Source organism: Anopheles marshallii, chromosome 2 (genome assembly GCF_943734725.1).
Source record: "Anopheles marshallii chromosome 2, idAnoMarsDA_429_01, whole genome shotgun sequence".
In the NCBI taxonomy this organism is placed as follows: Eukaryota; Metazoa; Arthropoda; class Insecta; order Diptera; family Culicidae; genus Anopheles; species Anopheles marshallii.
The window spans coordinates 43,863,411-43,877,314 of record NC_071326.1 but is presented as its reverse complement, the minus strand read 5'-3'; the positions used below and the strand labels follow the sequence as shown (position 1 = coordinate 43,877,314).

The 13,904-nt window shown below is 44.7% G+C and overlaps 3 protein-coding genes across 3 annotated transcripts; all 3 read right to left on the bottom strand.

Moving 5' to 3' along the window:
- Positions 1-7,273: 7,273 nt before the first annotated feature.
- On the bottom strand, positions 7,274-8,438 carry LOC128708192 (arrestin domain-containing protein 3-like). The gene is made up of 2 exons (XM_053803153.1): positions 8,303-8,438; positions 7,274-8,205 (listed from the first exon to the last, which is right to left on the bottom strand). Exons 1-2 carry the CDS (start codon positions 8,436-8,438, stop codon positions 7,274-7,276), a joined length of 1,068 nt encoding a protein of 355 aa, XP_053659128.1.
- A 1,183-nt stretch (positions 8,439-9,621) lies between these two features.
- Positions 9,622-11,514, bottom strand: LOC128718001 (arrestin domain-containing protein 17-like). The gene is made up of 2 exons (XM_053811676.1): positions 11,370-11,514; positions 9,622-10,709 (listed from the first exon to the last, which is right to left on the bottom strand). Exons 1-2 carry the CDS (start codon positions 11,512-11,514, stop codon positions 9,622-9,624), a joined length of 1,233 nt encoding a protein of 410 aa, XP_053667651.1.
- A 1,072-nt stretch (positions 11,515-12,586) lies between these two features.
- LOC128710127 (V-type proton ATPase subunit G) lies at positions 12,587-13,340 on the bottom strand. The gene is made up of 3 exons (XM_053805167.1): positions 13,159-13,340; positions 12,820-12,920; positions 12,587-12,754 (listed from the first exon to the last, which is right to left on the bottom strand). Exons 1-3 carry the CDS (start codon positions 13,238-13,240, stop codon positions 12,587-12,589), a joined length of 351 nt encoding a protein of 116 aa, XP_053661142.1. The 5' UTR covers positions 13,241-13,340.
- Positions 13,341-13,904: the final 564 nt, after the last annotated feature.

The following is a 13,904-nucleotide window of genomic DNA, read 5'->3' as shown; positions in this document are numbered from 1 at the left end:
CTTTCCATTTATTGAATATGCACTAAAATACACACGCGCGCGCAGAGATAATTTAATAAAAATCGATTCAATTATCGTTAATTATGGGTGACACGACGACGCACAACACAGGAATCAAAAGTTTAGCAGATATATTTAACACACCGGAAACCTCAATGTGATTCAATATGTATAAAAGACTTTTAAATAACATTTTTGTCCACAATGCCCTCCTCTCTGTGCTAATCTGCTGTGATCATATCCGATCCTGTACAATGCGTAATATAGGCTAGTATATCGTAGACAACGTAGCAAATAGAATAGATCATTATTCAAATTTTATCATTATTCGCTCCCCCCCTGTTAGCCAGTCAACCGATTATTTTTACTTCCGGCGGCCACATGTGCCACCATGCGTAACGTCTACACAGCATCGGCTTTTGGATGACAAAAACCGGAAAAGCTCCCGCTAGTGGTTTTCAACTTACGGGGCGCTAGTCGAGCCTGCATATCACAGTAACCATCGATGCAGTGCGTTGCTAACGGGTGGATCCATAGCATCCAATATTGTTCCACGTACACGTCTGCGATAATGCGATACTGCTCGTGAGTGCTGCTATTTCTTTTGTCCGAAAACCGACCCGCAAAAAATAATAAAACAAACGATCTCCCTTCAAACACTTGACCTCGGTGGTATAGAAAACAGAACGGATGTTTATCTCATTACTTTTATTGCTGCCAGACTGGCAGCACGTCCAGGATAGGTCGTTCTCGGCAAAAGCTGGAATTGCCTCTGTTCTCATACGGCACACATCTGGTCGGATCAAGTCTACCAATTAGACATCATTTTATCGTTGACATCATGAGTAATACAGCGGGCATGGACGAGACCGTCAATACTGAGGAAATGCTTCGGATTGCATTACAGACAGATGACCCTCACCGTTGTCAATTATAAGCCCATTTTTACAGTCGGTAACAAATTTAAACAATGGGAAAACATTTAAAAATAATATCACCGTGCGGCAGTGGTGTCAACATCAAGCCAAATAATACTTAATGATCAGCAATAAAGGAATTGTGCATGGATTTTGAACAGTCGTGCAACTATTATTTTCATTCTTTGCAAAATTACATTTAACTTTTTAAACGGGGCTATTCATGAGATGAAATAGAAAGGTCGTTAAAAAAAACACTCCACGATTGAATATAAAATTTATGGTGTAATGAACGTGGCTATCTGAAAAATTGCAGACATTAAGAGGGACTAAATGACTAAATGTCACCTTAAACGGAAGGACATTAACAACGGTTGAAATGATGCAATAATTTTTATAAGAGATAAAACAAAATAATTTACCATTATTTTAGGTTGGGGACAAAAAAAATCCATTCTTTTTGTGTGAAATTCATGACTTAATTTATAACATTCCAAATCGTTCGAAAATTCCAGCAAATGTTAGTTGGCTTGGTTAATGCCAGATAAAAGGTAGTGATCACAAGGTGTCAAGTCCATATAAGACATTGGATGTATTAAAACTTTCCAACCAAACTCGCTAAGATTCTGGCGAGTCACCAAATAAGGGGTCTATTGTTGTCGGATGGAAAACAAACACCATTTATGTTGGCCAATTCTGGCTATTTCCGGTCAATCAATAGCTTCCAACTGTCCTTTTGTAAGATAAAGATCAGTAGCGATCCGAGGCCATGCGGCCGCAACTCATAATAACCGATCTCCTACTAGTCCCACCAAATCACCTTAAACCCTCTCTCCAGGTCAGTTAAGTCCTGGGCCGGTAACCGTTTCAATTGCTTCAACACGATCGTTTTCGAAGAATGATGATGCATTTGATTTCTCATTTTCTTATCTCCAGCCAGACTCAAGAAACGGGTCGATTTCATTTCGTTAGGCCAAGGCTTCGCAGATGATCCACCAAGTGTATTTTGGTGTTAATTGGTGTGGCATCCAAACATTGAGATTCGAGCTAGAATCCTAATTTTAGCAATTGTTTTACAGGTGTTATAGTCGATCTATAGTTTCGGTCTAACATGCTGGTCAATTTTGTACATTTACCAAAAAAAATGGATCAATTTTTTCCCAACCAAAAATATCACACCAAATAAAAAAATCAAGAGCTTTTTTGTGACTGCCTGTAGAAGTGGACATCTCGAGAAGAGATCTAGCGAATGGTATCGAATTACGGGATGCAATTGAGCGGTAAGGGGTTCGTGTCGACCATACTGCCACCATTCGAGGCCAGACAATCGAGATGCATTGCTCGCAGGGCCAATACGAAACCGGGATACGGAACCGTATGTGCCCTGTCGTGTTAGGATCGTTCTATTGCAGGCTGTCACACACAATGTGTGCAATATATGACACACGGGAACAATTCTCGTGATTCAAAAACATAGGGCGCGTAAACATTTGGCACCTAGCGTTACTCAGACCAAGCAGAATGTTGCTCTACTGTTTTTCCTATTTTATTAAGCGACCGTACCGCAGTGTTTGTTTGCAATTAGTTGTTTTGCTGCCATTGTAAGGTATTCTTTTTTAGACGATGTTACGCTGACGTAACCGTTTCGGCACAGCGGGAAGGACGTGGAACCAAGATAGAATTTATAAGTTTGCTAATAAAACTATTCATGACAATGATCATATGCTTCATAACTTAAATCATCATAGCCAAGCAGGATACAGGAAAAGAAAATATGCATACAAACCAAAAGATGGGGTAGAGCAAATAAACAAATCGAAAACTATACTAAACTAGCCAAACAAAAATGGCGTTGGGCAAATCTGTTTCAAATTTATCAATTCGAATAAACCTATGAATTGAATTGGTTAAGAATTTCCGAAGATTAGCGAATCATCAAAGATGCATGATACGCTAAGAAATTATTATATTACGCAATTTTTGTTTGTTTACCTTTTGAAATAAGAATTCCTGTACTGATGAAATAATCCGACCCACTGCTGGAGTTCTATTTCTTAGAAAGAAATTCTTATTTCAGAAACTACGAATATAATCTAATATATTTTCAGTAAAATCGTGCTTTTCTTTCGAATCATATTTTCAATAATTCATTACTTTTAAGGATTAATGAATCACTGAGGATTAACTGCACTAATTAGGTGCATATGAATGATTCTTTTCTGAATATTTTTAATAACAACTGCAACAACACCTGATCCTACTTCAGCATTAAAAGCAGATAATTAGCGTAATATACTTTTAATGGGACTTTGTCTAATCCCAAAACGTAACATTATTTTAACCTTCAATGTAAAAAAAGCTATTTTTACATAAGAATAATTGGCTCTTTTCTTTTTGTTGTGATTATTGATCGGTTGGACATTTAATTGCCCAAGTAACAAGGTACAACCAAAACGGGTTAACAACATCAACCATCCAAACCATCCAACAACCGATCAGATCGGCACAGAGCTCTAGCGTGACGCGTTCCCGCAGCCGCCTTTGATTGCGATGACACGAACACACGCGCAATCAAACACATGTTATGAATGGCCGTAGAGAAATGACAGATGACGAAAGGTGCAAAAGCTGCGTGAATGGAACCCGCAACATTGCATGAGTTTCGTCCGCCATGGGGGACCGATGGATGCAGAGAGTTGCACAGACAGTTTGTCGCTATCAACAGTGTTTGATGTGATAAATGATATACTTTCTGTTATGCGTGTGTGCGAGCGCTAACTTTTATGCTTTCCGGTAGCTAATTTGGTACTTGTGTTATTGTATGTTCAGAGACTGCATGATTCATGTCATAAAATCTTAAAGAAACAAAAAAAATAGCCCATCCAGAACATACCGTGGAGAGTCTGCTTTGTGTAGCTAGAAATTTAATCGATATTTGCCACCATTCCTAGACAGAATAGCGCACTACCACATCATGAGTCCTCCATGCGTTTGTGTTCTTTAACTACTACAAACGTTTGGACATAACCGGGTTGGGGTTATTCCCAGTAGAATATTACGACTCTTTTTTCCCTTTGGATCTTCTCACCGATTCTAAATATAGCAAGCCGTCATACACCAATCCGAGATTTGGGGGTAGAATTAACAAAAAAAAAACACACACACACAACACATACAGCGAACGATGGACATTGGATCATAAAACAAACAAATGATTTTTTTACCCTGTCAGTGAAAGTAAACTCTGTAATCTACATTTCTGCATTGAGCATCACACTCGCAAGACATATTGCCCTTAGCTAGTACAACGGAAATTATTTAGAACAATCCTTGTACACGCGTACACAATCAGCAATGTGCGTCTCTTTTAGTGCTTTGCCCGTTCTCTATCGTTGTCTCGCTTTTCGCAATAATTTTCTCGCGCGTGAGTTCAGAATTTTACTGGGGTGCGAATCGAGCGCAGCGCAGCGCAACAGCTTTCTGCCACATACGCACACGGTTGTTAACAGCAGCATAAATGCTGCCGCGTTGTATTACCACTGCAAGCAGTACGATAGGAATAGTCGTAAGAAGACAACACATAGAAGAAGTCTTACCTTTCGCTTTCGGTTGCATTTTCGGGGCTTAAGAAGTCTTTCTTTTCCTCTCTTTTCCATCGATGCCGCTGTTCAATCGGCCGCTCAGCCTCTCTCGCTCTATCTATTTTTCCTCCACAAAACGCACACTAACTCTCTTCATTCTAATTCTAACCACAGGGCGCGGATTGTATTAGTGCATTTTTCACACCGTTGAACGGATTTTTTATTTCACACGCCGCACACACTATCATCCACCGTGCGCTAAAGCGCGCACACGGGCAAGCATTCCAAAATCATACATATGCACACACCAACACACGCGCGCGTTTTGTTTTTCCTGCCCAGCACGCACTTAATCTGATTTTCACGCACACTAATCGGCAATCACTTCACACACACAGGTTCGCCAATATGTGTGCACCACACGCGCTTACATGGCGAGGTGAGAAAAAATATCCCACAGCGTAGCGCCCTTTTTCGCGGCCTGCTTTGCTGGGGCACTATTTTCTCATCGATGTTGTGTGGTGAAAATGGAAAAGCTCATTCTTTTCGGCATTATTTTTGTATCACGGAGCATTGGACGTATTTTAATTCGCACCGGAACAGGAGTGTCATTTGCCGTCCCCCATCGAATTGTCAAAAGAACTCACTTTTCCGCATTTTCTACCATCCCTCGGCAGACGCAACCCCTGTACGAAGGGAAAGAGGGGAGGGAAAGGTATGGGGGACGATGGTTCCACCGTGCACAGATACCAGCTGCTGCTGTTGCGAGTTCACCTCGCACACACACGTTCACTGCGGATGATCGAAGTAGGTGTTTGCCTTCTCCTTCTACCGCATGGTAGGAATGGTTGCAGAAGCTTACACCTTTTTCAACCGTCCGGCGGACGGAAGAGATAGCGGCGGGATGTGTGTGATACTGCTGACCGCGGCAGAACCAACAACGGTGGCCACGGTGGCCACGGTGGCAACGGTGACAAGAGCAACCCGACGCACCGCAGCAGATGATCTGGCAGCAGCGGCAGGAACAACACGAGAGCAGGCGGCTGCTGCAGCTTGACCGGAACACCACACCGAAACACTTTCACTACCGACTCACGAGCCGCGGGCCCAATTGAATTTTCAGAGAATTTCTGCATTGTTCGGAGATCAAATTTATACTGTTCGCCATTCCACAACGTCAACTGACTTTTCTTGCTTTCCGTTTGGTTGTGTGCGTGATATCGTGCCCAAGTGCGTGGAAGGAAGGCTACGTCAGGCTGAACAGTTTGACGTGTGCTTTTTGGCCAAACAATTGTGCATTTTGACAGCTGTGATGTGGTGTGAAACTAGGTAACACGCTGAAGATGTTGTTTGATGCGGTATATTCCTGCTCGAAGGTAATTTATCTCTGATTTATTGCAAAGCTTTAATTTGTTTTCTCTCATTTTTTGCTGAACGATATCTCTCGATAATACAACGCCTGTATTTCGCTTTGCCACTATTTGACAGTTGTGATTTAATCTGACGTTTTGAATATTTGTTTTAAATTTATTTATTTGGTATTATTTTTCAAATAACTAAATGTTGTTAGAGCAAATTTTTAGTAATTGTATGTACGAGGCATATGGATTTATTGGGCGGTCTGTGGCAATACATCAGCAAACAAAAAGAAGAAGCTTCTTGCAATTGCAGACTTTGAAAGTAGTGCAACACTGCAATCTTCTGATTTTGGCTTTCTTGGACTTGGTGCACCCATAGCTGGATAGGGGCAACTCGGAGGTATCGACGGTTCCACACCACCGAAACGGTTCCGGTGGGACCGGAGGTGAGATTACTTGATATCCTGATGAGATTTGACATTAACCTTATCGTGTGAAAGGCCAACGCTGCTACTACTACATTAGCCCCAAATAAGAAATTGGACAATGAGCAGCAAAAATGCCCGGGAACAATTTGAATATTTTAAACAACACTTGAACGTTTTAAACCGCAAGGCTTCATAGTGGTACGCCCAAAGAATGAAATAAGATGATGAGACCAGTGATGTACCATTGGATTCTTTACCTACTACTTACCCGTTATCATGTTGTTTTTTGGGTTTTTACTGGGATTTTGCCAATTTCGTTTTTTCCTAAATGATGAAGCATTGTTTCAAATACGGAATAAAAAAAACTGCCATAAAATGGTTGAAGTTATGTAGTTAATTAGGCTTTTAACACTGTTTAAATTCATCCAGTACGTGCACTCCAGGGTCAATAATGACCTATATAAAGATCTATAAACCCGTTTTTACCTGATTTTTCTTTGAGAATGTTTCCCAAAATTGGAAATACCCAATTTGGTACATCACTGGATGAAAGAGAGATGAAGGTGATTTTCGATGCCCTACTTTTTTACTGACAGAAAGAAGTAGATAAGGACGTATGTGTTTTATAACAAATAGAGATAGTTGAGCACTTAATGGGTGTATCAGCGGAGTCGCTTAGAAGGGGCCCAGGAAGCTGGAATGCCACCCAAATCGTATCGAGGAATTGACGCGCAGAGGAAAAGAAAGTGCTAGAGAGGGACTGCTTTTAACGCAATGGTTTAAAAATAAGCATCTAAGTATTTTGTGTAAATAAAATAATGTTTATTTAAAAAAAAATGAAACAAAATGCTAGCTTCTGCTTAAATATGTATATTAAAATCACTAGTACGTCACTTGTTGCGCGCGTTCGCTTAATTTTCGTTTGTCTAATCTCTATCACAAGGTAATCCAGGTTGTCATCGGTGTGCTATCAATCATACATCTCGCGGCTAGGCCTCGTACGCCGGTGGCGCACTACTGTGCTCATTCAAGGTGTTGTTCAGCTTTTGCAGTCCTCCGGATATCGAGTACGGCGTGGCAGATCCTGCCAATGGGATCTGGCCGATCGTAATCGGTATGTTCAGCTTCATGCGCTTCGTGGAGGCCTGTGGTTTAACGACCAGTGCCAGCTCGTACCCTACAGCAACGATCCGACTGTGCGTCGTTTCGGTGGACGGAATTGGCCCGACGACAAAGTTTTCCACAAACCGTGCATCGTTTTCACCCTCGATGGTTGGTATCTTGTGTACCTCCAGTACCTCGTACTGGATGTTGTTCTCCTCCTTCGGTATCTGCGTTTGGGCGATGACACGCGTTTGGCTGGTAAACTTGAGGATCTTTTGGAACTTGATCTCAATTTCGCTCACCGCCACTTTGCTCGAGTTTTGCACAAACACCTCCAGCTCGATCGTTTCACCCGGCGCATAGCCAGACTTTGGCGTGGTGGCCGATACCATCAGCGGCCGGGATCGGCAGAAGCCGCAGTAGAATGTTAACATATTCTCCGCCTTGGTCGGTATGCACAGCACTTCGTTGCTTTGGTTTAGGTCTGCCTGACACACGACGGTGAACGGTTGCTGGAAGTTGTGATCAAACTTCCAAGGCCGCTCGAGCGTCACCTGCAGCAGATATCGGACGTGGCCGTACTTTCCCTCCATTGAGGTCGGTGCCGCCGGTGGGATGGTGAAATCGAACTTGTACCGGATGAGGTTGGGAGGCAGCTGCATACCGGCACCATTCTCCGACCCGGCCAGATACAGCTTCTTCTTGATGAAGTCTTCGCGTCCCTTAAACTGCGCCTTCACTTTTTTGTTTTTTGGACCGTCCGGTACCTTTGCCTCCCAAAACACGGCCGAAAACCCGGAGATAAGCAGACAGACACCTGATGTGCGAGAACAAAAAAGCAACGGGCCACAGGGGATTAGCGACATCGATAAGGCATTCCTTACCATTCGAACGCACTGTAATTACGCACTAACCTCGCACTTTTTTGATCTTGGTAAGGTGGAGCTCGATCGTCCCGGTGACACGATCGCCGGCCGTAAATATACCGCTCGAGTTGTCATCAAACAGCACATCGCACTTCACATGCTTCGATGTCTTTTCCTTCGGCATTATGCTTCCCTTCACCTTGAACTTTGGAAAACTAGCCCGCGAGGAGTCTGCGTTGTTTGAAAGGAACGACCACCCTCAGCCGTTCGACGACCGAACACGTACTCGTTTGACTGGCGGACCGGTGTGCAATGCCAACCTCCGATAAAATTGATAACGCTTCGGGTGGGCATCAACGCGGCCCACATTTATCTATCCCGTGGCACGGGGGATAAGATGACTTAACGGTTTCCGGGTGTTGCGAGATAATGGGAAACGATCGCACCGGCGGAACGGAGATGTGTATATACGGCGGGCAGTCACCTGGGGTCACACACAATCAATACGGGGTTCGATAAAATGAAGAACCCATTGCTGCGGCATTACTCACTCACTGGTTTGTTCGTTGCGATAAATCCCGAATGACAGTGCGGTACGGTACGTGCAACGACGACGAGCTGATGATGTGCGGATTCATTCATCAACACACCCGATTGGACCCGATTTTTCTTACAGTTCGCGCTCCGATCATTCACGATCAAAAGGCAGCTTTGTGAGGCGGAGTGTTTGCGTGCTCGCGCTGTTACACACACGACGTCAAAAGTGAAGACGGCGACAAACAAAGGCACCAGTTCTTCCCGGACACCATCTTTAAGAGCACGAGCACAACAAAACTCGCACAGATCTGCAGCTTTTGCGTGCGGTTGACTCACAGCACCACTCGCGCATCGACTAAAAATACACGCGCAAACGAGAAAGAACGAACCGGAGGGAGTTGGATCGCGAGTGGCGTCCGTGTCCGAGCCCAAAGATATCTTGCACGCATACGATCGTGGTGGCGTTTATTTGTGTGCTTGCCTCGTTCGGTGTACAACCCCAGAACGGTACATTTTCCTTCCCTCTGTTTTTGCTGTATGCTTTCGTATGCTGCTTACTATGCGCATTGCACCAACATAGACACATCGCGGTACAGTGTTGGAACAGGGGTAGAATGTGATCATGCGCGTGCGAACCAAGACCCTTCGCTGCGTTCCGTTCGCTGCGTTCGTGGGTGGTTTTGGGACAGGTCAGTTATCAAGGACAAAGGAGAATTTCGTCATTCTTTCCCGGATTGAAGAATTAAACCCCCTCCCATTTGTGTTGTTAGAAACGTTTTATATCACACACTTTAGCTATCAATTCTTGCACCTTGGTCGGTTGAGGTCGGTTAGTAATTTTCGTCGAAATCTCGCGGCGTGTACGGCTCGGACCCCTTCTCGAACTCGTGCTCCTTCACATCGACCGATGAGGGTGCTGTCGGACCGTCGGTTAGATTATCGCTGGAAAACGCCCGAGACGTGGACGGTTGGGCATCGTCCGGGTATGGTGGTGGCGATTCCGACGGTATCGGAACACTGGTAATGCCGGTACCCGCATCGGTTGGACCCATCCCGAGAGCTGCCCGTTCCTTGCTCAACATCTCCATCGGATAGAGTGTCTTTGGCAAGCCCACCGTACCGACCACGATCGGTAGCGTGAGGAACAGTTTCTTTCTCGACCGTACCGGACGGATCATAACTTCCAGCTCGTAACGCGTCATGATGATCTTGCACCGTTCGTCATCCGATGGTACGGTCGAACCGATCAGTATGTTCTCCTCGAATATGGCATCGTTACGCCCAGCAACACGGCCAATGGTACGCTCCTCCATGACCGAGTGCTCAAGGTATTGCTGCACAATCGGCACCTGGCTGAGGAAGGTGTCGATGCGCTGGAACTTGACCGTGATGTCGCGCACATCCACACTGCTCTGGTTGTTGACATGGATCGACACCTCGATCACCTCGCCGGGAGCATATCCGGTGCGGGGTGTTCCTGCTGTCACAATCAGCGGATCCGTTAGGCCGAAGTAGAACGACTGCACTAATTCGGCCCGTGCCGGTCTCAGCATCCGTTCCTGCGCCAGGCTCAGATCGGCATGGCTTTTCACGATGAACGGCATCTGGAAGATGTGATCGTACTTCCAGGGACGTTCGAGCGACAACTTCACCACGTAGCGGATGTGGCCATACTTGCCTTCCTTGGAGGATGGTGCATTTGGTGGAATTTCACATGCGAACGTGTACCGGTAAACGCCCGCCAGCACTTCCAGCGGGTTCCCAACATCCGATCCCACGAAGTAGGTTATGGTGCCAAAGTAGTCCTCCCGCCCATTGAAGTGAGTTTTTTTGTTTTTCTTGGCGTTTTTAGCATCGGTTCCTTTGAGCTTCGCGTTCCAGGACGTTGAAGCGAAACCGTTTATACGAAGAGCGACGCCTGTGAAGAAATGGGGTGTATTTGAACAGTGACTCATTCGGTTATTCGTCGAGGCAAAGAGATACCGCTCAATTATGCTGACGAATCGAACGCTTGATTAATTAGGTATAAATAACCGAGAGGTAGCGATAAGCGATGATAAGATGTTTTGAAGATTGTTTCGAGTTCATTTTCATTCTCTGTTATGGATGATGTAGTGAGAACGGAGTATTTGATGTCGTGTAGAAGATGAACCGGTCAAATGGTGTAGACTTGGTAATGCACGAGACATGGACCGTATTATTCTCTACGAAGGTATAGAAGAGGTCTGGTATGGAATAACCTGAAGAGGTCCATAGATATCGGGTTACAAACGTCTTCGAAATATGACAGGCTAATACTGATGGAACAGTTGTTGAATCATTGGCAAATTAACCTAGAATAGGTTATCCCCTGAAGTTCTGAATCACTGTTCCAAACACTATGAATAGATCCAGAACCTAAGACTGTTTACTATTGAGTCACTCGTGTTTTGCATTTAAAACACATTCTGAAATATTTCATTTCAGCTCTTGTCAAACCCGGCTAGATGAAATGTTTCACCATAAACATAAACACACACACATATACTGACATACAAGCAGAGTCACTGAAACACCTGTTCGCTGTTTAAATATTTACCTCGAAATTTCTTTGGTTTGTCCAGCTGTATTTCTACCGTTCCGCTGACGGTGTCACCCGCCCGGTAAACTCCTTGCGGATTGTCGTCGAACAGGATGTCACACTTGATGTGCTTGGAGGTTTTGTTCTTCTTATCCCTGCCCATATCCTGTCAAAAGGGCCCGAAAGGTTTTACGTCGGATAATCGAGTGTATCGAGGACAAGCGAGTGTAGTGCCCGGGCGTACAGTACCGGTCTATGCTTTACCGGTTCAATCGATGAACTGATGAGTAAGAGCAACCGAAATGGAGTAGTAGTATGGGGTGTTTCCATTACAATTTTGGCAGAGCTATCGATAAGCGATAATATTTTAGATACAACAGGGTGGAAGGAACCAAGTAAATGCGATTACCGATAAGAAACGCTCATAACTAAAGCTTTATCAGGTGTGTTCGAACGAGCATTGCGAGCGGTGTGTTAGTATGGGCGGTTTGGACGTAATTTGTTGGACGCAGTCTGTCGCAATAATTAAAAGCACACCTGAAAAGCAAATTTAAATGTAGTTTAGTAAGCAACCGCTTTTCTCGTGTGTGTTGCACGTGTTGTCAACGCTTTCCCATAGCAATAGTGTTGGAAATGGTGGCGCCCTCTAGCGGTGGGTGCTTATAGCACAGAAATGATTTTTTCCCCACAGACTACACTGATGTTTCCTTCGCGAGATGAACGATATCATCACGTTATCATAACACCAGCGAATGATAAGACCACCCAAGGTGACCATTTGTTTTTCCTAACACTTATTTTATTCAAGCATAACCTAAAGCGTTTCCTTTTTACATAATCTTACAGTAGTGAATTAAAACATAATGCTTGTAGCAACCGTTTCCGGCTGACAGGGGGAGAAATGTAACGAAACAAAAGTCGTGGCGCACGTCCCGGTGGTGGACATCACGCGCACTAGAAATTGCTTCCCACCATTCAACCATTCAACCAGCTTATCTTGCTGCTGGTTGAAGTGGCGCCTTGGTGTTGGTAGAAGCGAAAACAAATAGTCCAAAGGTGTTAAAATCAGCGCATGTTCCCAATTAGCGAGCCAAAAGCGGAACAGCTGGGTTGGCTCGGAAAAGAGGATGGGACACGAAGAATCATTTTTGTTCGTCGGAATGTTCGTCTGCGAAAATCAACTCGACCCATGGGTGGACAGTGTGGGGTAGGGTGTGGCGGTTGCCTCGACCATCCTAGTCGCGTTGGTTTTTGTGCACCTCCGTCTTGATGGCGTACACGAAGGACAGCACGTCCATGATGACCGGTTCCTTGTGCGTTGTCAGGGCACGGTTCATTTCGTCGATGCGGACACGAGTGTCGGCGTCGATCTTGTTCGAGACACCTTCGCGCGATCCGACGTGCTGCAATCATGAGACAAATGCGTTAGTTACAGAACAGATTTCACAGATTGTTTCTGACATCGTACTTTAGCTTCAAATTCCTTGAAGGTGCGCTCCCGCTCGGCACGATACTTTTCGATCTCCTCCGTGGCCTCATCTTTGGCCTGCTTTAGACGACGTGCCTTGCCTGGAACGAGAAGAAAGTAGTAGATTTTTGTGTTTATATTTTACTCCCGTTTTATCACCAAAAAACGCTCGTTTTATCACTGCTTTTCCGCTGGTTCTTACGAACGCTTTCGTGCAAAACAAATCTACAACAGGTTGGTCATGTGACCAGGGGTTACGTTTTTTCTTTCTTCCACACGCTACGCGTTTGCTCTCCAGTTTTCCGTTGCGACGGCACGGTCCCCTCGCCAACAACTTACGTTTGCGCGCTTCGCCAACCTTGTCGGCGGCCTTCTTTTCCGCGGCCAGAAGCTGCTGGATACCCTGGGTGTTGCTGGCCATCGTGAAAGTCCACGGCACGGGGTCTCTCTAGCACGAAGCGAACTGAACGAACCGACGAACTAAAGGCAAACGAGAGCGCGCAATCCGACCGTCTTGAAGTCACAAGTTGCTTTGGGTTTTGAGAGTTTTTTTCTTTGATCATATGACAACCCCCCGGTGTACCGTACCACTCTGCCACCCTGTAGGGTGGTCCACGTGATAGCATACAGTGCGCTATACATCCTCCCACGTGCGTGAAAGAGAAAACTGGAGTGCACGAGGTGAGCACGTTTTTACTGGTGGGTTGAAGTGTTTTGGGGTTGTATTAACGGCACGTTAAGGTGCCAACACACGGCAGCAGGAAGAAAAATGTAGTATTTTTATGACAAAAGGGGGAAAAAATCATTCATGACGGAAAGTTGCAAAATTCAAAAGAGATACAGCGGTGCGTTATTTCATTCGCGCGATACAAAATAGTTTGATACTTCTTGTAATTTAGATTATTTCGTTAAGTAAAAATTGGCTGAGGAGTTAATGACATTGTATTGAATTGAAATTGAAAGAATTTGCCCATTAAACTTAGCATGCCGCTAACAGACTCGAGTGGTCAGTTGTGCTTCAGATGTGAATGTATGTAGTTTGAGTAATATACAATTTGTAAAATCAATCTCTTTGAAAACAACAC

Coding starts and splice junctions, on each gene's coding strand:
- LOC128708192 (XM_053803153.1), bottom strand. CDS start 8,438: ATGCCGAAGGAAAAGACATCGAAGCATGTGAAGTGCGATGTGCTGTTT. Junction 8,206..8,302: donor CAAGATCAAAAAAGTGCGAG/GTTAGTGCGTAA, acceptor CTCGCACATCAG/GTGTCTGTCTGCTTATCTCC.
- LOC128718001 (XM_053811676.1), bottom strand. CDS start 11,514: ATGGGCAGGGATAAGAAGAACAAAACCTCCAAGCACATCAAGTGTGAC. Junction 10,710..11,369: donor CAAACCAAAGAAATTTCGAG/GTAAATATTTAA, acceptor ATTTCTTCACAG/GCGTCGCTCTTCGTATAAAC.
- LOC128710127 (XM_053805167.1), bottom strand. CDS start 13,240: ATGGCCAGCAACACCCAGGGTATCCAGCAGCTTCTGGCCGCGGAAAAG. Junction 12,921..13,158: donor GGTTGGCGAAGCGCGCAAAC/GTAAGTTGTTGG, acceptor TTCTCGTTCCAG/GCAAGGCACGTCGTCTAAAG. Junction 12,755..12,819: donor TCAAGGAATTTGAAGCTAAA/GTACGATGTCAG, acceptor TCATGATTGCAG/CACGTCGGATCGCGCGAAGG.